At 43.1% G+C, this 27,044-nt stretch overlaps 2 protein-coding genes across 2 annotated transcripts in view; one reads left to right on the forward strand and one right to left on the reverse strand.

Moving 5' to 3' along the window:
• The window catches only part of LOC127609250 (uncharacterized), a 215,409-nt gene that overhangs the window by 168,695 nt on the left and 19,670 nt on the right, over positions 1-27,044 (forward strand). The gene's annotated exons all lie outside the window — the stretch shown is intronic.
• Positions 9,012-27,044, reverse strand: part of LOC127609220 (melatonin receptor type 1B-like) — a 69,962-nt gene continuing 51,929 nt past the window's right edge. The window contains exons 2-3 of the mRNA XM_052079055.1: positions 17,291-17,409; positions 9,012-10,818 (exon numbers count right to left, since the gene is read on the reverse strand). Of these exons, the coding sequence (XP_051935015.1) occupies positions 10,069-10,818; positions 17,291-17,409 (869 nt within the window). The 3' untranslated portion in view covers positions 9,012-10,068. The remainder of the gene's footprint in view (positions 10,819-17,290; positions 17,410-27,044) is intronic.

Genomic DNA, 27,044 nt, shown 5'->3' on the forward strand with positions numbered 1-27,044 from the left:
GACACTACATATCCACCCTTTCATGATGTAACCACACATCATGAATCGGAATGAGCAAAATCATTAATATAAAACAGAAACTACACTGTTCACATTACATTACGTTAGCTGCTGTCTTGTCTGAGCTGTGTGTTTAATGCACAGCATGTTTGCACTGAGGAGGATTGAGAGGAAGACATTTCATCTATGCTGCATGTCATACATAAAGCGTATTTGACAATAAAGATGACCTTGACCTTGTTCAGCAGCAACGTCTGTGCTGTTGGACAGTCTGCGGCTGGATGAATGGCATGTGGAGCCGACGATGAGAAGAAAGACCGTCAGCACAGAGCGCCAATGCACATGTGGAATTGGGAGTTGTGCCAATCTTTTTTTCGTCAATGGATGTTAAAGCTTCTTGTTTGCTTTCAAACTTAGCTTGTAGCGGACGTGTGCACATTTTGAGCATGACGTCTCTGATCCACTGGTTAAAGGACACTTTGATTCTCTCCTCTTTCATCTCAAATTGCTTCAAACAACAAAGTGTGTGACGGAAAAGTGGTTAGGACTGCACGACTGTCCGTGTTTTATGTTACGTGTTGTGTTTATTTATTTTACTTTATGTGAACTGTTTTGTTAAGCGCTTTGTTACAGCTGCCGCTGTTGTAAAAGCGCTATATAAATCAGCATGTATTGTATTGTATTGTAACAACCATCCGTGCTCATAATCACACCTTGGAACAAATTGGAGTGTTCCATTAACCTGCCACACATGTTTTTGGGATGTGGGAGGTAACCTAAGTACCCAGAGAAAAGCTATGCAGGCACGGGGAGAAAATGCAAACTTCAGACAGGAAGGCCGGAGCCGAAATCGAACCCTGCACCTCTGCACTGTAAGGTCACGGGGCCACCCCTGAATTTCATTAAAAATGTAATCAAAAATCCCTTTGAGTAGTGGAAGAGGCAGAGATGGATATCAGCCTTTACAGGGGAGAATGTATTCTTTCTTCAATTAAAAAAAAAAAAAGTTCCCATCACCCCAGCATCCATAAGCACACAATCAATGTTGCACCCACCCATCCAACCATCCATCCATCATTTGTCTTCCACATATCTGAAATCGGGTCGCAGGGGCAGCGGCTTTAGCAGGGAAGCCAAGAAATCCCTCTCCCCAGCCATTTCATCCAGATACTCCCGGGGGATCCTGAGGTGTTCTTAGGAGGAATTCTAACATCTGCCCAAGTTAATACATCGGACTCCTCTCGATGTGAAGATGTAGTTTGTCTACTCCGAGACCCTCCCGGTGGACTGAAATCCTCACCCTATTCCTAAGGGATAGCCCTGACACCCTGCAGAGGAAACTCCTGTTGGCTGCTTGCATCAATGATCTTGTTCTTTCAGTCACAACTGACAGCTCATGAACAAAAGTGATGGTATGGTGTGGAGTTTGCATTATTCTCCCCGTGCCTGCATGGGTTACTCCGGTTTCTTCCCACATTCCGAAAACACGCATAGTAGGTTAATGGAACACTGTGAATTGTCCCTCGGTGTGAGTGTGAGCATGGATGGTTGTTCGTTTCTGTGTGCCCTGCGAGTGGCTGGCAACCAGTTCGAGGTGTACCCTGCCTACTGCCCAATGACAACTGGGATATTCTCCAGCATGCCTGCGACCTTCGTGAGGAAAAGCGGGTCAAATAATGAATGAATACGATGACATTAATTTGATTTTGAAGATTGGTCGAGAATCTAGATTTTGACAAACATGTTAAATAGCCTAAGAGGTCCATACAGTTGTAAAAAGGTCCAACCAAAGGATCAATCTCACATTCAATTACTGGTACAGTACTGCATCATACATTGTTAATCAATATATATATGTATGATATCAAAACGTTGCTGCAGTTGATTTGATTGATGTCAAAGGAATTAATGTCATGATGATTTGCGTTTTTGACCAAATTAGATACAGTAACAATTTGATATCAGTGTCATAGTGATGTTGAATTTACGTCAGCTGGGGGGCGTCAGCCAGTCCTCCCTCAAGTGCCTCCAGTTGGTCCAAAATGCTGCTGCTCATCTCCGAACTAGGAGGGAGCAGATAACTCAAATTCTGACCTCTCTTCACTGTCTTCCTGTATATTTTTGGATTCATTTGAAAATGCTTTCATTTGTCTTTAAATCTTGTGGTCTCGCCCCACATTACCACTTTGAGCTCTTCCATCTATAGTATAGATCAGTCGATATTCCATATCAAGGGTGCCCAAACTTTTTGGACCGAAGATCGACTTTTCGTTCAACCAACCTCCCGGAATCGGCCCTTCCCGCGCACACACGGATGCACACACACACACACACACACACACACACACACACACACGCGCGCGCGCGCCATGATGAGCAACCAAACATGGACACACATGTGTGTGACACACATGTGTGTCGATAGAATATGTTTATGCAGCGTCCTCGTCATTCACACCTCAGGCCATGAAGTGTTCCTATCGTTTCAATCCTTCCTATCTTTTCAAAACGCCTGGCAAAAAACACTTCTGAGAGAGATCATCAACTAAAGACGGCAAAAAAAATAAAAATAAAAAGGATGAGGACGCAGTTAAATTAAATGACCATCATTTTTATTATTTCCTCTATGCACAACTCTCATTTATTGTGCAATAATCTAATTGTAACATGTACGCGTTAGATATTTTGATGCATTTTTATGCTTTAGAAAACATATATGTCAGATTTTTGGGGGGGGGGGGGCTTGGAGCGAATATAGGGCATTTACATGGAAAGCGCGTCTCCACTTACAAAATGTTATCGTTAAGAAATTTCTTCCAGAACCAATTAATTTCAGTTATAGAGGAACCACTGTATAGTGCAGGGGTGGCTGGCCAACCAGTGAGAGACGAACAGACAATTTTTTTTCCTGTGTTACTGCAAAGAGCCACATTGTGCACATGCATGCACTGGAAACAGCGTGGTATGAAACCTGGTGTGAAGCTACTGTATATCAACTAAATGACCAGCCATTCTCTCTTTTACGTTAGCAAAGGCAATACCTGCTGTGTAAATTACCCGTGACACACACACACACACACACACACACACACACACACACACACATTCACACGCACGCACGCACACACGCGCGCGCGCGCACACGCACACGCACACGCACGCACACACACGAGCTGCAGCAATAACTACTTGGGTCAGCTTGCTACATATTTGACCGAAGATCGATATCTGAAGCGACGAACCTCCCGTCATCGACCCGAATGCGCACGTGCAATACACACACACACACACACGCATGCACGCACACATGCGCATATGCAGGCACGCACAGACACTGAGATGAGCGAGAGCCGAAACTTCACTGAACACGAACGAAATCAAAACACACAGACAGTCTCTTGATGCAATCGACAAAATTTTCTCGACGAGAAGAGCAGGCAGGGTACACCCTAGATTCACGGAGGAAGCGGAGAATGGTGTGCCTGTCAATACTGTCCGTTGAGGAGGAGGAAGACATCTACATTATCGGCCTTCTGATAGCAGGTATGCTGCAGTTTGGTGTTAGCAGTTTCCTGTTCTATCGCAAAAATCCAACCGACGGGAGCAGCTTTATTGGAAGTGAAGAAGCTGCTGGTCATTCTCGATGGTCTAGCGCGAATGTCCAACACTCAGACTCAAGCGGTGACTGAGCTCAACCGCAATTGCGGTTCTGGAGCGTCGATCGACAACAACATGGGTAAGTTGGAATTCTCGCTTCGAAAAGGAATTGAAGATTTGGCTGATCTTCGCCAGTGAAGGGATCCAGCCACGGACTTAAGGCCACCTGAAATTGTTGGCGGCCGTCCCTCCAAAATAAACAATGCTATTTGGACCCCTTTCCCCTGGATGGAAGGTATGCACGGAAGCTAGTGCCCCCACCATCACCACCCTCCTTCTCGGCCATGGACTGATAAACCAGGACTGTCTTCATGAGCAGACCTTGACGAAGCAGCTACGGCCTGTTCACGCATACACAACCAAACAATCACACGCGCATACACATCCTTATCATCACCGTCTTCATCGTTCCTATTCTTTTCCCCCGCGACGTGGAATGATCTGCAGAGCGCTCAGTGGACCGTGCAGCTGGTTGGACGGGCTGCGTCGCGGTCGCCCCTCCCCGCTTTCCCTCCCCCTTCATTCGCCCCCTCATTACATGTTATGTCTTGTGACTTGTTGTAACTGTCATATGCTTATTTATGTGTTCGGGTCTTTTTTTTTTTAATCGTGAACTTAAATTATCCTCGGAAGAGGATAGTTCGAGCCTGTTTTTTTCCCCCTCTCCCTACCCAGTGTTTTCTTTTCTGAACTCCGACTGTAAATTTCCCCATTGTGGGACAAATAAAGGATATCTTAGATACCCCCAACCCCCTCATTTCCTCTTACCAACGCTCGCGCTTAACTTGGGACCAGTCCGCTAGCTCACGGTCGATCGCGATTGACGTAGTGCGCACCCCTACCTTTAAAGCTGACTAGCTTAGTACTTAGCACCGTTGTTTGCCCATGAGCGGTGATTCAGTTGTCATCTGATTGGTTGCCGTTTGTCAATCATTAGAGCTAAGCACTGTTGTTTTCGCATAGAGGTGATTCAGTTGTCATCTGATTGGTTGCTCTGTATGTCAATCAAGTAACAGGGTTGATGATAGGCTGACGTCGTTAGTTCTGTGTATTTAGCACCGTTGTTTGAATGGCAGCGCTATCGCCAAGGCGTTTTTGACACTTGTCATGTGAAAGCCCAGGAGCTGCATTGAACCAGCCAAAGAGCCGTGGGTTGGCCACCCCTGGTATAGTGCATATCAACCAAGCATTGTTCATAGACTGCTTTATATCGTGTGACAAAATTTGGATGAGGATGGATCAGAAAAAAAAAAGGTGAACACATTTAGAAGTGCAACTTAAAAGTATTTTAATTCCCTACAGTCATTAAATATGCTTTAATTTATCACCATTATTAGCACAGTTGTCACTTATTTACAAGCTGGAATCATTTGACAGAGAGCAAAGATAAAGAAGCAATTTTTTATGTCATAATTCACATCGACTAAAATGACAGAAACATCTTTTTTTTTTATACATGCACATCATACATACAGTGCCTGAAGTTCTGCCTGCATCATCTGACCCATTATTATTATGTGTTTATTTTTACTAAGATAGATCCATTCAAAAGGAAAAAAGGTTCAGACTATTCACAAACATGAGTGGCCTTCCGTTTACTTTTCATGCGCTCTTGAAATCAGATGGAGAAAAAACTGCATAGAGAAAGTATTGATTCTCATCATTACTAAGATTACAAGGTTACTAAGATTCCAAACTGTAAACAGCAAGTACACTGTGATCCGGGTTTCATTAAATAATTGTGCTTTGAGAGACCTTTAGTGTTTGTTTTACATCCCTAAATGGTCCTATTAATAGAAAAAAGAAGAAAAAAACACATTTTAGGACTGACTGCTCAAGCTATAGTGACCTATTGTGTGTCCTAGTTTGTGGTTCAGTGAAGTTGATCAATATAACACAGGTGGATAAAATGGTGTGATGTATTTGAAGATGCGGGGATGTTTATCTGTTTTTAATCAGCAGCATTTAATGGTTTTCAAGAGTTTTGTTTTTAACTGTGTTTTTTTCCAACATTGGGAGTATTCTTGACTCTCAGCTGCTCGTTCAAACGCCAAATTGGCAACTGAACAACTCTATGCATATAATCTCCTTCATGAGGCAGGTTCTTTCAAGGAAATTCATCCATCCATCCATCCATCCATCCATCTTCTACCGCTTATCCGGGGCCGGGTCGCGGGGGCAACAGCCCAGACTTCCCTCTCCCTAGCTACTTCTTCCAGCTCTCCCCGGGGGATCCCGAGGCGTTCCCAGGCCAGCTGGGTGACATAGTCTCTCCAGCGTGTCCTGGGTCTTCCTCGGGGTCTCCTCCCGGTGGGACATGCCCGGAACACCTCACCAGGGAGGCGTTCAGGAGGCATCCGAATCAGATGCCCAAGCCACCTCATCTGGCTCCTCTCGATGTGGAGGAGAAGCGGCTCGACTCGGAGCCCCTCCCGGATGACCGAGCTTCTCACCTTATCTCTAAGGGAGAGCCCGGACACCCTGCGGAGAAAACTCATTTCGGCCGCTTGTATCCGGGATCTCGTTCTTTCGGTCACGACCCATAGCTCGTGACCATAGATGAGGGTTGGAACGTAGATCGACCGGTAAATTGAGAGCTTCGCCCTTTGGCTCAGCTCCTTCTTCACCACGACAGACCGATACAACGTCCGCATCACAGCAGACGCTGCACCGATCCGCCTGTCGATCTCTCGCTCCCTCCTGCCCTCACTCGTGAACAAGACCCCAAGATACTTAAACTCCTCCACTTGGGGCAAGATCTCCCCCCCGACCCGGAGGGGGCACTCCACCCTTTTCCGACTGAGGACCATGGTTTCAGATTTGGAGGTGCTGATTTTCATCCCAACCGCTTCACACTCGGCTGCGAAACGCTCCAGTGAGAGTTGGAGAGCCCTGTTTGAAGGAGCCAACAGCACCACATCATCTGCAAAAAGCAGGGATGCAATACTGAGGCCACCAAAACGGACCCCCTCAACGCTTCGGCTGCGCCTAGAGATTCTGTCCATGAAGGTTATGAACAGAATCGGTGACAAAGGGCAGCCTTGGCGGCGTCCTACCCTCACTGGAAACGATTCCGACTTACTGCCGGCAATGCGAATCAAACTCTGACATCGGTGGTATAGTGACCGAACAGCCCGTATCAGGGGGTTCGGTACTCCATACCCACGAAGCACCCCCCACAGAACTCCCCGAGGGACACGGTCAAACGCCTTCTCCAAGTCCACAAAACACATGTAGACTGGTTGGGCGAATTCCCACATACCCTCGAGAACCCTGCTAAGGGTGTAGAGCTGGGAAATTCAAGTCAGCAGTATTAGCAGTTAACAACTCAACATCTAATAGAACCCCCTTTGGACAACAATCTATTGGTAGTATTAGTATTATTTTATGTAAGCAGCTGTCATTACAGCAAAATGGGATTCATTCAATAATTGTTTTTGTTTTTCTAAATTTAAGACTAGTATGTTATTTGAATGAATAAATGACCCAGTGAGTCAAAAGTTCATCTCATTTTCTCTCAGTGTTACTTGAATATAATTGTGCTAGCAGCTCTCTTGACCAGCGATCCGGAACGGATCATATTTAAATTTGTTTGTACCACCGTACACATAAATGTCCTTTGTTTTCTTCAGCCATAAATTTGAGAAAAGTGCACTTTTTATGTGTTTGAAAAGGTAAGAAAAAAAGTAATTTCCTAGCTGTCTCGTTTTTATGGCAAAATTATGTGTACGCCGGTATGTGCTATAAAATGGTTGAAAAAAATGTGGAAGTCATAAAAATATGGCATGATAACATAAAATATAAAGCATCACTGCCAAGTCCACTGTTGTCCATTAATTGTTGTGGAGTAGGCCTACTTCCATGACTGATGCCAATATGTTTTTCAGATATGGCCACCAAATGCTCTTCGCTCTTCATTAGTCCATGATCTGCAATGATTAAAAATCACATCGACAGATATTAATCATTGTCAGATTAATTTTCTTATTCTTCCAAAAATGTATACTTTATGTGGTTGTGCTGCCTATTATTATCATTCAGCCATAGAAACATTGACATCAGAGTGAAAACAATCTTACTGCAGGATGCCCATCTATGGTCTGTCATAAGTGATGATTATTTTTGGTGAAGTGAAAAACAATAGAGTACAGGCACCTCTAATGATGATTAAGTCATTAAAGCCACAGGGAAAAATGTGATAATAATTTGATATACAATATATCTGTAAAAACAGTTGGTGTCACCAAACACCTTGCACAGTGGTACGTTACTAATATGATATTACGAATGAGAAGAAAAAATTGTCACAGAATTTTGTAAAAGTATACAACAGTATCTTGGTGCCATTGTTTTAAAATATATATTGCCAAAATCACACAGGCACCCAGGAATTTAAACATTTCGTACATTCAAAGCTCATCAATTTAGTTTTCTGATGTGGATGTCCATCCTGCCTAACATTCTGTATAAAACTTGAGACAGGATGCCTGAAAAAATGCAGTAGCACCAATCATCACTGTGTGCTGAAATGACCCACCGGCAAGGAAATGCAGCATTGAAAGGAATTTTGTCAAAAGTGATGTGGTATGACTCCTTTTTGTGACTGGCTCAAAAGCTACTGTATGTTCACATTGCAGCTGTAGAAGTATTTTCTTTCAAATCCGATCTGGGGCTCTTTTTGTATGTGGATATACATCTGATATGTATGCAATTTAATCCCAATTTGAAAAAGGAAGCATACAATTGACATTTGTGGTGAAAGTAATATTTCTTCCACACAGACAGTTCATTTACACGCGGCAATGATCTGGCGTCATCTTTAGTGGAATGTCTCAGTGAAATGAGCTGATCGAAGACCCTCCCTTCATCCTCATGTCGAAACTATTTCGATTCTTGGGGTGTTCACACGGCACACATTTGCTCCGGTGCTGCACCGATGTATTTTGTTGCAATATATTTTACACCGGAGCAAATTTTGTGGAGCTGTCACATGTACAAAGCCGCTGAGCGTGTTAGCACCGGCGCAGCATCGGTGCAGCTCCACTTGCGGTCACACGGCAGTTTCTGCAGCGGAGCAAAACGACAGAAAACAAAGAGCTGTCATGTTGGTTAATTTTAAAACTTATACACAACTCAAGCAACTACTGTACAGGCACGTCCTTCTCCTTCTCGGTCTCCGTGCCTTCTGCTCAAGAGTAACCGCCCCCGAAAACGTAAATCCACAATGACTTCAATGACACTCAGAAAAGCAAATAATCCAATATAATTTTTCTGTTTCTGTTTGGCGCATATAATGCGCCAAACAGAAAATCAAGAGAGGAAATCACAAAAAAAAATCTATGGGGGGCAGGGCGTTGTGAACACACAACAAAGGAACAAACTACACAAACAACTCCGAGACAGCCAAGTAAAGATGACGTTTGGGGACTATACCCCCCGACCCCCGTTCTAATTGAGATGGTATAACCCAAGAGGTGCCGCTTGCTGCTGTTACCAGCCATGTCTTGTGTCGTTATTAAACAAACACATGACGGAAGTACAACAGAGCACGAAAGCAACGCATTCTCGCCGTATGTAATCAACTCTTCTCATGCGTAGCGAGGCTACTCCCCGCCGCAAACGCCCATTTGCTCCGGAGCAAAATGTAGAGTTCACACGTGCATTTTACATCGGTGCTGCCCCGCAAACGAGCATTTGTTCCGGAGCAAATATTTAAATCACATCCCTGAGGTGGGTTAAATTTGCTCCGGAGCAAATATTTAAACCACATCCCTGAGGTGGGTTAAATTTGCTCCGGAGTAAGCTGTTTTCTGGGGGTACCGCGGTGTAACTTTGCACATGTGAACGCTCAACTGGGGCAGCGCTGGCGCAGCACCGGAGCAAATCTTGTGAACAACCCTTCAGTCGATATGAGACAGCAAAATGAGCCGCTACATGTGGGACAATATTTACTTCCGAAAACACCATGCCACGTTTGGTGCAACATCACTGACACTTTCCGTTCACATCAGAGGTCATATTTGTTTCTGTGATATGAACGAGAACATAAACAAATCGGATTTCATTTTAAAATTCTGAATTGGGCATCACGCCCTGCAGTATGAACATAGCCTAAGTCAGCCCCGGCTTCATTCAGAAATTCCACATTGCATTGTTAAATAGACCAGCATTTGCAATATTTTTTGTTTCTGGCATTTCAAAAATGTGTCCATGCGGTCTTTTCATTTTCAAACAGGCCCCATGAAATCAGTAAAAAGTTACATTGATGAGCTTTAAGTGTTAAGAAAAGCACTCATAATTTTGGACCTTGTGTCTTTTTTCTTTTTTTACTCTTTTGTTTTACTGTCGCTCACTCTGCCATTTTGTTTCAAGTGCTTGTTGAGGCTTTGGGCACAGTAGAGACAAACTGTGTCACAGAGTTTCTCCTTTTACTTGGTCATTGTTATTGAGTCCTGGTGATGGTTTGCTCCTGAAGCCCTCAGTCCCTCCTCTTGATGTTTCTTGGAAGAACAGGTGTGGCCACCACACAGACATGACAATACGTTTGTACTCTCTGCGGAAGTTCTGGTTCAGTAGGCCATAGATGATGGCATTAAGGCAACTGTTAAAGTAAGCCATAAAATAGCTGACTACAAAGAGCCACTCCGGGACGCGAGGTGCGACTTCTTCCGGGTTAATGGCCACAGCAAGCCCAATGAAGTTGAGCGGTGCCCAACAAATCGCAAAGAGCACAAAGACGACAAACATGGTGATGAAGTTCCTCAAGTCGCTGGGCTTGATGCGAGGACGTACCTCAGATTTCGCCTTGCGCCTTACCTGAATGACCAAGATCCATATCCGCATGTAGCAGAAAGTGACCACGGAAATAGGCACAAAGAAATGGATGACCACTACTGTGATGGTATAGGATGTGCTGACAGTCTGTGCAAATGTGCATGAGTAGACACGTGGGTCATACTGCAGGGAGCCAAAAAACAGATTTGGCACAATGGCCATAAGTGTTAAGAACCAGATGAGTGCTACAAGCAGCAGTGTGTTCCGGTTGCTGTACAACTTGTCATAGCTGAAGTTGTGGCAGATGTAACAGTAGCGGTTGACGGCGATGCCTGTGATGTTGAAGATGGAGCCAATGACGCTCAAACCCATCAGGAAGCCACTTATCTGAAAGAAGTGGACATTTAGACAGATAGCTATAATGCAGTGTAACACACTGTACATAAGAATCAAATCATGTCCTCCAGTGATTTTTTTTGCCTTGCACTTCAATCACTAATGGGCCAACAGGAAACTAATGAACTAAATTATAGCTGCTTTGACATTGACATTTAAAAACAATGAACTAAAGAACAAAACCACAGCATTGCTCCAGGAAAGGACAACAATAACTTCACAGAGGATAGGGATTTTATCTGCAGTAATAGCACACCCACGATCTTGGTGAGAATAAGCCTTCATGGGTGGGACACATGTGGCTGCAAATGTGTTCCCCACCCCCTCCCTCCTTACAGCTTGGGGTGTGGTTGAGTTCAGAATTAGGCAACCACATTCAAAGTCATGTTAAATGACAGAGACCAAAGATTGAAGTTTTACTTAAGCAAGTGTGACTTCAACCCCCAGCAGCAGCAGGAAGAACATGGTAGTAGTGGTGGTGCATTCGAAAAGAGGCGCAGGCAAAAAGTGAGGAGTGATTTGCATGCACATCCGACATCTAAAAATGGTGACTATGATTTGAGCTGTTGAAAAACAAAAACACCTGCAGTGCAATATGCACTTATTCTGTCTACTTGGCAAGCTGCCCAACACGACGAAGCCATACTGTATTGCGTGCCATGAACAGCTCCATTCATGCATTGCTTCCTGCTATCTTTCTTTTTGTTGTGCAAATGAAACCTCACACCTACAATTTTCATGCATGGGGAAAATGCACGTCAAGATTGTCCCTGCTTTGTAACATTTCGTGTACGGCCGACACATTATTGTGAATCCCACGCACACAACAAGGCCGACTGTTTATGTTTGTGATGTGCTAAATTGAGGTTGCTAGAGCAAATATATAGAGAGATAACGGGTACACAAACATACTAGTGTCTATTTCCAATCCGCTCTGTGTGTTATTGTGTCGCCTCTAATCCAGGCTCCTCAGTGGCATTGTCACAGTCATCACTTTCACTGTCACTTTCGCTTCCACTGACTTCCTCCGATGAGGATCGGCTTAAACATGTAGGATTTAACGACGTCCGCATCTGTCAGCTCCTGAGTGTAAAAATCCTCTTCCTCAAATTCCAACACATCGCTCAACATTGAATGTACAGTGGTACCTCTAATTACACAATTAATTGGTTCTGGAAGACATTTCTGAGCTAGAACATTTTGTAAGTAGAAACGCGTTTTCCATGTAAATGTCCTATGTTCGCTCCAAGCCCCCTCCACAACATTCAGACATAAATGCTAAAGCATAAAAATGCATCGAAATATGTAACAAGTCCATGTTACAATTAGATTAGTGTACAATAAATGAGAGTTGTACATAATGTAAAACAAAACAAAACAAATAATACAGTTAATTCTCAACTTTTAACTGTGTCTTCATTGTTTTTTTTGGACTCTTTAGTTCATGTCCTCTCTCAGAAGTCGTTTTTGCCTGGCGTTTTTGGAAAGAACCAAGGGCGTGTCTTCATCGTTTTTTTGGACTCTTTAGTTCATGCCGTCTCTCAGAAGTGTTTTTTGCCTGGCGTTTTGTAAAGAACCAATGGCGTTTGCTTTTGTCGGCTTTTAACAATCTTTCGAAAATGTCTAAGGCATATATCAGCATAGTGTGCGATCGATTGACTGGTGAACACTTTTTATGGCTGATTTACATTCATGTAAAACTCCCGGAATGCCTCATGGCCCGAAGGGCGAATGACGAGAACGCTGCATAAACACAGCTCTATCTGTGGGCACACGTTGACACATGCGGTAGAGGTCCCTCTTAGCCAATGAGATGCCAAGAAGATGTTCGGTAATAGCCAATGGCAGACCATCTATAAGTGCGTTGCGTTCAGGAAACTCGGAGCGACGATCATCGGCCCAGACTGTATTTTTACCTTTTCTATCTTGAAATTTCTTTCGTAACAAGAGGCAGTATTTTCCTGTTGAGGCGTTTCGTAACTTGAAAATTTTGCATGAAGAGACATTCGTAACAGAGGTGATTGCTCTAAGACTGCAAGGGAAGCTCAGCTTCCCATAAAATGTAAAAAAAAAAAGTGATCAAATATATGTGTGTACATACAATTGTGTGTACATATCATTGACTAAATATGCGCTACAACGCGCTCAACTTTTGTTCTGAATCAGCTTCTTATTACTGGTTATGCCGCGACTCTTTTCTCATTCATTGCCGCAGCTTCCCTGTGCTTTAAACAGTGTCCTGTCCTGTGTTGGGTAGCGAATGGAATTGTAAAGTGTCTGTTTTTTTTCAACAATCTTTATTGAACAAGTCAAATTACAAATCACAGAAAATTATATGAACAAGTTATTAATACATAAACAGTATAAAGAGAGATTTAAAAAAAAGAAGAGCCAAAGCATTTCAAACGAAAATTCTAAATAAAGAGCATAAAGTCAGAGTTTTAACTGCTTTCTCGTTTTTGGAAAACATAATAGAATTCAAATATTGCTTAGATTCTACATCAAAGATTAAGAAAAGAGGTTTTGAGCGACTACATCTTGACTTGTGGATATGAAACTTAGCGAGAATGACTATTAAATGTATAGTGAAGATTTGAGGAGTCTTTTTTTTCTCATTTTTGAAGTAGCCAAGCAGTATATTTTTCCAGTATAGCGTAAAGTCAGAGTCAATGAGATCAATAATGAATCAGGATATAGCTTTCTAAAATTTGTTGGTATACAGGCATTGCCAGAACAAATGAATCATCATTTCAGGGGACATTCCACAAAAGGAACATTCAACAGATGTCTTTCTTGAACTTGAGAAGAAAACGCTTGGTGGGATAGTACCGGGGTACTTGTATATCATTTTGAAATAGATTTCCCTTACTTTATTACAGAACTGTATCTCTATAGTGTAGCGTGCCGGTCGCCGACTAAAACGTCACTTCCGGTAACCCGCACGACTAGAGTAAGTTTGGAAACACTCGGAATGTGTAATTAAAACCTATTTTTTAATCGATCTGTAGCGACACCACTCGAGTGAAGCGCGCCTCAGCAATCAATCATCCACTGCTCTCTGCTGTGAGTGCGTATGCGTGAACAGCTGCGCACGAGCGCTTCTTTTGGTTTCAACTAATCAGCGCCGACGCAACCGACGTCACAGGGCAAAGAGGCTTTGAACAACGACAACAGCAAAGTTAGGCTAGCAGACATGACACTCCAGGTCGGACGGACATGATCTTGCTGGTAATCGGTGTGTTTTCCTTTCTTTTGCCCAAATATATATATCTTTTTACGAAAATAGGAGTCTTGTCCACGGGGTCTTTTTTCGTTCCACCGGGATTTAGCTAATATGTTTATGAAAAAAAAATCTCTTTAGATCTGCGGTTGACAAAAGCAGCAGGTGACGTGTGTGCATTACAAAACATATTACCAACGAGAATATGAATTTTAAGACTCTGAAAACTCTTTGGAATCTGACCTTTAAACAGATGTAGCCCACCCGTCACCGTTGTACTCAACTAAAGTTCAGATATTTGAGTAGCTTTTTCCTTACATTTTTATTGTCACATCTTACTGCATAAGCCGTGGTCCACAGAAAGCGTTTGTAACAACTTAGGGCTACGTTTGTTTTATAATTGCTGGAGATGATAAAACACTATGGGCAGATAACGGGTTTCTACTTGGACCAGTAAGGGGACACTAGGTTCGATTCACTGGAGCCAATGATGTCACCATTGAGGGGGTGGCATGGGCAAAGAAACAAGACAACAGTTGTAAAAACAATTAACTTTTATATCAAACACAGACACAGGACAACAAAATTATTATCACAACAACCACAGTGAAAAAAGAAAGTAAATAAATCCAATTTAGTCTCAACCTCTTAGTTGACCTTTCGCTCAAGCAAAATAATTGATGATCACCTTTCTCAACACCGGTGTGAGTTTCCCTTTTTTTATCTTTCAATCTGAATGAAATAACTAAACACAAAATGTTCTCGTCAACTCCTGTCGTGCAAAATAAATTCTTCTAAACATCATCAACACAAATAAAATAAATTAAAATTTATCAAATGTAATATATTTTATGTTCTTTGGTTGGCTTGCCACCACCACTGTACCCCCTTTTCCAGCACTTTTGGACGTCAGGGCACCGTAATGGAATCCACTCCACTGAAGGCACGCTAATCCCAGCGCTGTCCTCAATTAGAACTCCACAAAAGACACGGCCAGAAGAATGTTGAACGATACTCAGACGATGTTATACGGTCGGCGAAATCCCGGCGGTACGGAATGCTAACCGCTACGTTAGCCAGGTACAGTACTCGAGGTTGCGTAGAATGACTCTTTCTCCCAAAACACTTCCTCACATCGGCGAAGAATACGTCCGCTCGCGTTCAGGTCCCGTCAGAAAAAGAGACCGAGATAGGTTGCGCCGCACGTTCGTGACGTCACGAAGGTGAAAAACTGCACCTCTCATTCGCTGACACCCCACTAGTATTTTGTGCCCTGATTGCCTCGGGCCACGGCAATACTCAATTCTGTTTAATTAAGCAATTTTTAACGACGCTACTCTTTTAGTCAATATAGATTTTGGTTATGTCCACTCCCCATTGCCTCATGCCATAATCCGGGTTACACGTTCATGGTATCAGATGGATCTCTGTTCAAACCTAACAGTTAGGAGAATTTTACAAAATAATTTCCATGAGTATAAATATCACATGGAACACAGAAGGGGTGTTCACACGGCACACATTTGCTCCGACGCTGCACGTGTATTTTGTTGCGATATATTTTGCACCGCAGCAAATTGTGCAGCGTTCACACGTACAAGCCGCTGAGCGTGTCTGCACAGCGTCGGTGCAGCCCCACTTGCATTCACACGGCAGTTTCTGCAGTGGAGCAAAATGACAGAAAACTGTCATATTGGTTCTTTTTAAAACGTAAACACAACTCGAGCGACTACTGGACAGGCACGTCCTTCTCCTTCTCGGTCTCCGTGCCTTCTGCTCGAGAGAGACCGCCCTGAAAACGTAAGCGATGACTTCAATGACACTCAGAAAAGCAAAAATGTAATGCGCCAAACAGAAAATAAAGAGAGGAAATCACAAAATAAATTATATGAGGGGACGGGGGGTTGTGAACACACAACAAAGGAACAAACTACACAAACAACTCAGAGACAGTCCAGTCTCCTACAAAAGGTTGTTACCAGCCAAGTCTTGTGTCGTTATTAAACAAACACATGACGGAAGTCCGACTGTGCGCGAAAGCAACGCATTCTGGCCGTGCGTAAACTCTTCACAAGCATTTGCTCTGGAGCAAATTTAACCCAGTTGCGTTCATACATGCAAATTTACATCGGTGCTGCTTCGCAAACAAGCATTTGCTCTGGAGCAAATTTAACCCAGTTGCGTTCATACATGCAAATTTACATCGGTGCTGCTTCGCAAACAAGCATTTGCTCCGGAGCAAATTTTTAAACCACATCCCTGAGGTGGATCAAATTTGGTCCGGTGTAAGCTGTTTTCCGGGGCTACGCCAGAGCTAATTTGCACGTGTGAACGCTCTACTGGGGCAGCCATGGCGTAGCACCGGACCAAAGCTTGCCGTGTGAACACCCCTAGAGAAAAGAGTAATCATGAAGTGGACAAAATACACCACAACATAGACATTGCCGAGCTCTGCACATCCTTCCAAAATTGCTCAAACTGCTTCAGGTAGGCCTCCAATTGAATTGAATTGAATACAACTTTGTTGTCAAATGTCAAATCCAAGAGGTACTGACTGCAATATTCAAGGAGCTGCATGAACAAGTATTTTTTATTTAATGCACGTGACAACAACCACACATTTTCTTCATATGTATGAGGTAGGGTGTCAAGAAGCATTTACTTTAGAAGAAAGAAAAAAAACAACACTAGAAAAGTCGGTAAGACACATGTTAAAATTATAGTCCGATAAAACCAAGGTTGAACTTTTTGGACATATTTCGAAAAGGTATGTTTGGCCAAACACAACACTTTATTGAGGCTGTTTCTTCAGATGGAACCAGGACTTTTGTCTTCATGGAGGAAATTAATACTACTTCCAAATACCAGTGGAGGAAATTATGAGCGGTTCCGAATATCAGTCTATTGTCAGACCTCTTCTAGAAATTATGACTCCCATTTGCCATGAGTTTGAATGTGTTATAAGAGTATATATTCATGTGGTTGAATTATGAACACAGCCACTCCCTACTTAGAAGAGGGTGTCCACACTTAATCATTGCAGACTTTTAAAGCTGCAGCGGGAACTATGGCGTGACTTCCATCTTTCCCAATCTTTTTTGTGCTTCCCATCACAATAAAACTTTTAGTGTGATCCTTACAAGTCCGTCAAAAGTCTACATTTGGAGGAAAATTGGCAGTTTGCAATCATGTATCAATTACTGACGCCAAGATGTACTGACAGTAGGTTTAATAAATGCATACCTTGCACTGGGTCTCTCCCAAATACCAGCCATCATGGACGATGGCATATAACACCAGAGGATAGGGGTAGAATGCTACCATCAAGTCGGCGAAGGAGAGGCTCACCACAAAGGCATTTCCTGTTGAAGGGAAGTGAAAGAAAGCATCATAATGGTGAGTCTCTCAGCGTGAACATCTATGTGGTTCAACATCCACATGCTTGTAGTGCTGTAAACCAGCGGTTCCTAACATTAATTGCCCCACGGACCAGTTTAATGTCAGGCAATATTTTCAGGGACCAGGCTTTACAACGAAATAATATGTGACCTGCATGAAAACTGTGGTATTTTCGAAACATAATAAGAAACACGAATCATGACATGAGGAACATCCTATCTGGGCAACACTCTGGTTGCTATGGTAACGTTTAAAACTGCCTTCAAAATAAGAAACAAAATGCATGAAAAATACAGCCCACCATCGCCGCATATTATGCAGAGAGGGCTTGGTGCGTGGGAATCCATATTTTAAGTAGTTTATCAAAATATATGAACGGAGCAGGCAAAACACATAATTATTAAATTATTTATATGAGAAAAAGCAAAACATTTGAAAAACAATGAACAACAAACCAAACTAACATCCAAAACTGTGTCCTGTATGTATGTGACAGCTGCATCATCCATTGTATGATACGTAAATAGTAAACAACACCTAATATTTAGTGCAGGCTACCCTACATCATAATTTTGGGCAGGGGTCGGGAACCTACGGCTCGCGAGCCAGGTTTGGCTCTTTTGATGATTGAATCTGGCTTGCAGATAAAATATTCTCGCTTGTTTAATCCATCCATCGATTTGTCATTGCTCATGTCCACTTCAGGGGTCCAGTTGGCTGCAGGAGCAATTTTAATTGGATGATACTGGTCTCGGTTGGCCGTTGCTGGGTAAATAGGTAAATGCCCCCTCTTGAATCAGCCCACTCGGTCATTTGCTCAAAGCTAATCCTTTGATCGGGGCGGCCCGGTAGTCCAGTGGTTAGCACGTCGGCTTCACAGTGCAGAGGTACCGGGTTCGATTCCAGCTCCGACCTCCCTGTGTGGAGTTTGCATGTTCTCCCCGGGCCTGCGTGGGTTTTCTCCGGGTGCTCCGGTTTCCTCCCACATTCCAAAAACATGCATGGCAGGCTGATTGAACGCTCTAAATTGTCCCTAGGTGTGAGTGTGGGCGTGGATGGTTGTTTGTCTCTGTGTGCCCTGTGATTGGCTGGCAACCAATTCAGGGTGTCCCCCGCCTGCTGCCCGAAAACAGCTGGGATAGGCTCCAGCACCCCCCGCGACCCTAGTGAGGATCAAGCGGCTCGGAAGATGAATGAATGAATGAATAATCCTTTGATCAATAAGATGGCGAAAAAAAAAACAAGAGTATGGTAGACTTCAGGACGAATGGACCGAAGGATTCGTCTTTGTGGAGAGAATAGGTTCTGCGGCGTGTCTAATTTGCAATGACAACATACCATTGATGAAACGGTTGAATGTAAAGCGGCACTTTGACATGTGTCATGCTACGTTCGCATCAAAATACCCAGTGGGAGACAGCAGAAAGGAAGTGTGCTCTTCCTCCTTCCTCTACATCCTTCCTCTACATCTGCTCTTGCATTAATCCATAACTAAGCTGGCAAATCCCTGTACATCTGAAGTAAGATGACTCCTGAAAAAGAGCTAATACTTTGTTTGTGTATGTGATTTACGAAGCATGAGCAGAGGTGGGCACGTCAGTTCATCAGTCATACTCAGTGGCGTTCCGTCAGGGCCAGCAAGGCCTTCTCTGCTGGCCTAAACATTCTCAGAAAAGTAAATTTAGTAAATTTACTTTTCTGAGAATAACAAATGTAATTTATGTTATTTCATTTTCATAAATATGTCAAAAAATGATTCTCTGTATTCTTTATGTCATATTATTTCCACTTAGTCGAGTGGCTTTCAATGTTATTTTAAATAACTTATTTATTATGGGAGAGTTTTTAACCAATCATATTTCAGCAAGCTTGTCTTGCCAGGTAAATTAAACTTGCTCGGGGCCTTCAGATTAAAACAGAGCAGGCTCCTGTGCACTGTAAGTGAACGGGCACAGTCAAGATGCAATAGCCAATCGTCTGAGACTCGTGATCTGATTCGTCTGCGTACTAGGACCAGCTAGAAGGGCTTACGTCGAGACTGGCCGTGCGCGTTCGGTGATTGGATTTGCGCCTGCTAGAGCTATCACTGCATTTTACCCCAAAATGTCTGAAGGAAAAGATGTTGAACTGGTTGCAGAACTACTTTCCACACAATTTTCAAGACAGGCCTTCCATGAAAAGCTGGATATTGTGCGAAGAGGTCGCCCAACTCCTGCGCTAGCTAGCCTGTCCCAGCAAGGAAAAGGGTTTGTCCGTCATTTTCAGACGAGCAATTATGAACGGTACCTGTGGCTCACAGCCTCTGAGAAGAGCTGCAAATTGTACTGCTGGGAATGCCTATTGCTTCCAACTGATCGATTTGGTGTTTGGAGCCACACTGGGTTTACCCATTTAAGTTGTTTTACCAAGGCAGCAAGGAAACATCAGAGGACGGCTGGGCACTTACAAGCTACGGTGCGTTTAAAAACATTTGTGGACACTCGCGTAGATCTGCAGCTCAGTGAACAGTCACTACATTGCTGAGTATATGAATTTTATTTTACATTTCTTCCTGTCATTTTATTTAGACAAAGATACAAAAATGTATCAAATAAATCTGCTCACCTGCAATTTATAATGGCGCGCTGTAGTCACCTTCGTTCACGAAAGTTCGTTCAATCCCAGCTGCTCAACATTTTCAATTATTTGCTGTTGTATAGCCGATTCTCAAAATGCAAATGATCTGTTTATTTTTAAAGAATAGTTTGTTTTGTTATTTTTTGGTTGGTGTCTCATATGAAACTGCATCATTGCGCAATTTATTGGACAGACTTGTTTAAGATCACACAGCGTAATTTGGGTGGCATTTTATTTCGTATTTTTAAATCATCTTTTTATTTTTGACAATATCTGTATTTAGTTTCCTGCTCTTAATTGTGAATGCATACATGATGGTTTTATGGCCTAAGGTTGAAATGCACGGCCCGCCACTGGTCATACTTCCGGATGACTGATGGACCGATGTTTCAACGTCTATAAATTAGACAGATCAATCAAAGCCATTAGGACAAGCATCACATTCACAATTTTGAAAACGATGTACATTGACACACAAAGGCAGCCGCGTCAACATACGGTTCGTTTAAAATCCCCTTCCGTACACCAGCCAAGCTAGCACCAGGCTAACTTGGGATAGGTTGTCTCTGGAGTCCAATGATCAAGTTTGCCAATTCCTTTTGTGCTCGGTCAGAATCAGAGGCCAAAAGCGAAGTAACAACAAAGGGGGTTGTTAGGGGTGTTCACACGGGACACATTTGTTCCGGTGCTGCACCGATGTATTTTGTTGCAATATATTTTACACCGGAGCAAATTTTGTGGAGCGGTCACATGTACAAAGCCTATGAGCATGTTAACCTTGGCGTAGCACCGGTGCAGCTCCACTTGCGGTCACACGGCACTTTCTGCAGCGGTGCAAAACGATAGAAAACAAAGAGCTGTCGTGTTGGTTCCTTTTAAAATATACACAACTTATGCAACTGCTGTACAGGCACGTCCTTCACCTTCTCGGTCTCCGTGCCTTCTGCTCGAGAGGTGTTCAATGACCGCCCCCGAAAACATAAATCAACAATGACTTCAATGACACCCAGAAAAGCAAACATAAAGCGCAAAACAGAAAATCAAGAGAGGAAATCACAAAATAAAATCTCTGGAGGTGGGGGTGGGGGGTGTGAACACACAACAAAAGAACAAACGACACAAACGACTCCGAGACAGTCCAGTCTCCTACAAAAGGAAAGATAATGTTTGGGGACTACCCCCAGTTCTAGTTGAGATGGTATAACCCTAGTGGGGCGCGAGGCTTCGCCAGCGGGCGCGCGTTTGACCTCTGGGAACTAGTGATGGGATTTCCGACTCCTTTTAGAGAGCCGGAATCCTGGCTGAATTGCCTTTTTGTTCATTTTCACCTGGCCTGCTGTTTCGCTGCACAACATACATTAACACCAGTCAGAAATAAAATAGCCCCTGTAGTCTTACATGTAACACTGACACATTGTTAAAAACATTGTTGTCACCTGCTGGATTCGACCATGATTGGTGTCTGTTGAAAATTGAAACCACACCCTTAATAATTATTGAAGTTCACTACTGGTTAGTGGTTATACATGGTTCCCGAGGGTAGGCAAAACTCTCAGATGATCATATTTGATGAAAAAAATCTTTTCCCTCACACTTAGACTTGGTTACAATTTAAGCAACCCAGGTGAAAGATCCCGCACCCACCTGTGTGATGTTTTAGAAGGAATTGTACTGCATATAAGTGTTTGTGTGAAAAGTTATTTGTCTGTAGGTTACTTGCAATTGGTTGGCGATCAGTGCAAGGTGTTCTCCACCTCTTGCCCAAAGTCACCTTGTGAGGACAGGCAGTACAGAAATGGATGGATTCTTCAATGGGCTCTAGTTTAAATTCTTAGTTCTTTATTATCGATGGAATTGACACTCTCACCCCCAATATGGAAGATGCTTAAATTATGAGAGAAATGAGTTGCACAAACCTCAAGGGTTTTCTTATATCACGATGGAGGCGTACAGGGAATGGGCTTGGGTATGTTAATTGTTTTGTGTCCGTATTCTTCTGTCTGTTTTATTGTGATATGAGATTTTGAAGGTGCTCCAAAGACTCTGCAAGACCACTCAGCATTTGAAAAAAAATATCAGGTGATGAATGCATGACCATGATGAAACGTGAAATGAAGGCAACATTCACGGAGAGATGGTCGACTGTTTCGACCAGATTATGTCAAATATGTAATGTCTACTATTGTCATTGCCTACTGAGTGAAAAACTATTAAACTGAATGCCAACATAGAATGTTTGTTCATGCACCTCAGGTAAAGTGTCTATATTCATCCAAACTACCTGGTGTTAAAGTAAGATTTATTAAGGTGTTAAATGCTCAAAGCACAAAAAATGTGTTACAACAACAAAATGCGCTGTTGCTAATGCAGTAATGGTGACACAATTGATTGTTTGGATGCACACTTATGAGTGTTCATATGAACACTATTCAGTGTACAGCAGTGGCGGATTCTGGTCTGTCAAAGAGGGGAAGCGCCATTTTGGCCGACATCATAAAATGTGTCCGCTTATTTATACGTGAATTCTACTCTTCGTTCCTTTTCAAGAAAATTATCTGTAATCCTGTCATACCAACAAGGCGTCTTTTCCAGGGATTTAATTAGTGTCCTACAACTACAGGAACTACAATAAAACCCACCAGAAATAAAAGATTAATTTGTCGCTAGTTGTTTACAACAAAGAGTGTCGCTAAAATGATTAGGAGAAGTTCATTCATTCATCTTCCGTACCGCTTGATCCTCACTAGGGTCGCGGGGGGTGCTGGAGCCTATCCCAGCTGTCTCCGGGCAGTAGGCGGGGGACACCCTGAATCGGTTGCCAGCCAATCGCAGGGCACACATAGACGAACAACCATCCACGCTCACACTCACACCTAGGGACAATTTAGAGTGTTCAATCAGCCTGCCATGCATATTTTTGGAATGTGGGAGGAAACCGGAGCACCTGGAGAAAACCCACGCAGGCCCGGGGAGAACATGCAAACTCCACACAGGGAGGCCGGAGCTGGAATCGAACCTGGTACCTCTGCACTGTGAAGCCGAAGTGCTAACCACTGGACTACCGGGCCGCCCGATTAGGAGAAGTCTCCATTTTAACTCAGAACAGAATGCGAATTGAAAAAATTGCTGACATAGATGCCTACACTAAGAGGTTGGTGATTGGCTCATTTCGATGACAATCAAACTGTCACACAGGCTCAGACAGATCATCCAATCTGATGCAGAAACGCCTGGCGTCCGGTACCCTCCCACGGCCATCCAGTCCCAGAGACGCCGAGCGTCCGTGGGCGGAACAAAAAACAGCTTGAATCTAATGACTCGTCTCCGTTCAACGCATTGGGACAACCTACCATGAACTCTCGAGATGCTCTGCATCCGGGCAGTAGGGGTGTGGAAAATAATCGATATTAATCGATACATCGATGCGCATGTCCGCGATCCGAGTGCATCGGCTCATTCACTGGGTACGATGCGATTGACGGGTGAAATCGCGATTCATCACGATGCATTGAACGGGTATCGGTGAAATCGCGATTCATCACGATGCATTGATGGGTATTAGGGGTGTGGAACATAATCGGTAAAATCCGATTCTATCAACCGTTTTGACGGGTGAAATCGCGATTCATCACGATGCATTTGGTGGGTATCGGTAAAATCCGATTCTAGCAACCGTTTTATTCATGTTAAACGTCACCTATTTGCCCTTTCCTAGGCGCAATGAATGCACCATCATTGTTTTGCGTTTTGTGTTGAATACGGACGGTACACAACTAGCGAAACATGGAAGTTAGCGCAAGCAGCAGCGAGGAATCTATTATATTTAATGCACCCGCAACATTCAAATCCTATGTTTGGAAATACTTCGGCTTCGAAAGGAAAGACGGAAAGCTTGATAAAACCTCCGTAATTTGCAAGGAATGTCGCACTAAGAAGCCATACAACGGCAGCACCACAAATATGCAGACCCACTTAAACCGATGGCACCAGATCACCGACAAGTTTCCCTCCCGCTCCCCCGCTTCCACGCCCAGTTCCTCGTCGGACACCGGAGAAACTCTTGGTAAACCAGGTCAGGATCAGAAAAAAATTGCCTCTTATTTTGGGAGTCCCCTTGCAACTCACTGTGACCGCGCAATGGCTATAACTAAGATCACTGCTTATTTCATATGCAAAGACCTCCAGCCTTAGCGTGGTGGACAACGAGGGTTTCAGACAGCTCGTGCACGTTTTGGAACCCAGGTATAAAATACCAGACAGGTCTGTGTTCACTTACAAACATATTCCCGATGTGTACAACAAAGTGAGAAGTGAGATTACTGTGTCGCTGAACAGTGCGCAAAGAGTTGCACTTACAGTGGATGGGTGGACATCTTGCGCTATAGATTCATATATAATTATATTTCATATAAGACACTCAGTGAGAATAGTCTGTTTGTGTTTACACTATAGCAACAGCTGTGAGTCTCAGGTGCCAAATTGTTTACATTTTCTTTGCACAAAACCCAATTGTGAAAGGGCTTAAATAAGTTGTTTTACAAGTTCTACTCTTTATAAGGAATAAAGTGGTATCCTTTTTGTAATACCATACTGAATTCATTCATTCATTCATTCATTCATTCATTCATTCATCTTCCGAGCCGCTTGATCCTCACTAGGGTCGCGGAGGGTGCTGGAGCCTATCCCAGCAGTCTTCGGGCAGCAGGCGGGGGACACCCTGAATCGGTTGCCAGCCAATCGCAGGGCACACAGAAACGAACAACCATTCACACTCACACTCACACCTAGGGACAATTTAGAGTGTTCAATCAGCCTGCCACACATGTTTTTGGAATGTGGGAGGAAACCGGAGCACCCGGAGAAAACCCACGCAGGCCCGGGGAGAACATGCAAACTCCACACAGGGAGGCCGGAGCTGGAATGGAACCCGGTACCTCTGCACTGTGAAGCCAACGTGCTAACCACTGGAGTACCGGGCCGCCCATACTGAATTCCATCTTTTTAAAAGCTTTTTTTCTTTCCTTATTTGCATCATGTTTAATTGCACAATATCGCAACAAATTGCATTGTATCGTATCGGATCACATTGATTTGAACTTAATGTGTATCGAATCGTATCGCATCGTGACGACGGTGAATCGTATCGCCAGAAAATTCCATGTATCGTTTAAGTATCGCATCGCTGGCAGTGGATCGTGATGTGTATCGAATCGTCTTCAGTGCTGAGATTCACATCCCTACCGGGCAGTAGATGTTCTGTGGACACTCAGCGTACTAGTGATGGGAATTCCGGCTCCTTTTAGAGAGCCGGCACTTTTGGCTCGGCTCCCTAAAAAGAGCCGGCTATTTCCGCTCCCAAATGGCTCTTCAGTTTTTTTGTTGCTTAAATAAATGTAATACAAAAAATAACGTAATATTATGTGTAAAACGAATTACTAATGCAACAAATAGACATTATATCAAATATTTATTATTTATATGGCTTTATTTATATTCTTCTGAACATACTCAACATGGAGTACAACAAGGAGTGCTAAAAAAATAAAAACAAAGTACAAAGACCCATCTCAAAACAAGGTCGTCAAAAAGTTCCAATCTCTGAATGTGTATATTTATAAGCTTTTAAGTATTTACAGTAAAACAACATAAGTAAGCATTGAATACCACACAACAAATTATAAATTAAAATGTGCAAAACAAAAAGAAAAAACAGCATCCAGCTAAAGGTTTTAGCTTGTCTTTAGCGAAGATTGGCATGAAGGAAAAACCAAGTGCCTCAGCTTTGAGGGGTTGATCCTGTTTCTCCTCTCTGTTAATATTTGCCCTGTTTTGTAGAAGATTCTCTCTGAGGTGACTGATGTTGCTACGGAGCCCCTAAGGCTAAGGGGACATGGAAGGAAAAAAAAAAAACTTTGCGAGATCTCGCAAAGTAATGCGAGATCTCGCAATGAAAGATTGCGAGATCTCGCAAAGTAATGCGAGATCTCGCAAAGAAAGATTGCGAGATCTCGCAATACTTTATTTATTTTTAATGGTCGTTGACGTGCTTCCGGGTCATCGTACGTGTAAACGCAGACAACAGTTATGGAGCGTGTTCTTTTTCTGCGTGTGTATCTACTTCCGGGTCAGCTTGGCGAATGTTGACTGTCGTGCGCGGCTAATTTGAGAGACTACACACGACCTCGGAGGAGGAGAGAATTACGTGCGCGGCTCATTTGAGAGACAACACTACCTCGGGGGAGGAGAGTATCATGGAGGAGGACTTGGAAAACTTCTTGCGATCAAGAAATGTCGCTCAGGTGGACATTACTCGCATGAAAAGCGACAAGGTGGGCATACACCCATACACTAACATAATAAGCGTAGCATCTACTCTACCTGTACTGTTGATGTTCTTAGTTCTTACAATAATGACTTTAACACAATTTTAAAAAGACATCACAGTTAGTAAATGTGCTGCTGCTTCCTGATGTATTATTATTATTATATTATGTAATATTGAATACAAATAATGATGACTGCTCTGTACCACCACTCATGTCTGTAACTCATGTTACATTTGTTAAAAGTTATTATTAATTAAGTCAAAATTTCAAGTATTCATTCTCACAATTTATCTTTGCAGGTTGACATGGAGGTAATTTCTCTGATGACTGAAGAGCAAATGGGCAAATATATCACTTCCTATGGTGATCGAATAGGTGTCCTTTGCTTTTGTCAACAATAAATGTCCAGGGGTGATAATGAAATGCTCCTCCAAAGATTGAGAGACAAAATAAGATCGAGGAAAAAAGGTGTACTGGGTGGATCTTCAAGTGTGCTCCAAAACCTTGATGAGAGAATGGCAAGATTAAAAAAAAATATTGGCTCTGTTGTTCATTTGCACTTTTGAGATGTAAAACATCTGGCATAGTTAACCACGTGAAGGGCAGTCTGCAATTGTTTTCCATTTGTGTATTGTGCATTATTAAAATGCAATCGA

Source organism: Hippocampus zosterae, chromosome 10 (genome assembly GCF_025434085.1).
Source record: "Hippocampus zosterae strain Florida chromosome 10, ASM2543408v3, whole genome shotgun sequence".
Taxonomy (NCBI): domain Eukaryota; kingdom Metazoa; phylum Chordata; class Actinopteri; order Syngnathiformes; family Syngnathidae; genus Hippocampus; species Hippocampus zosterae.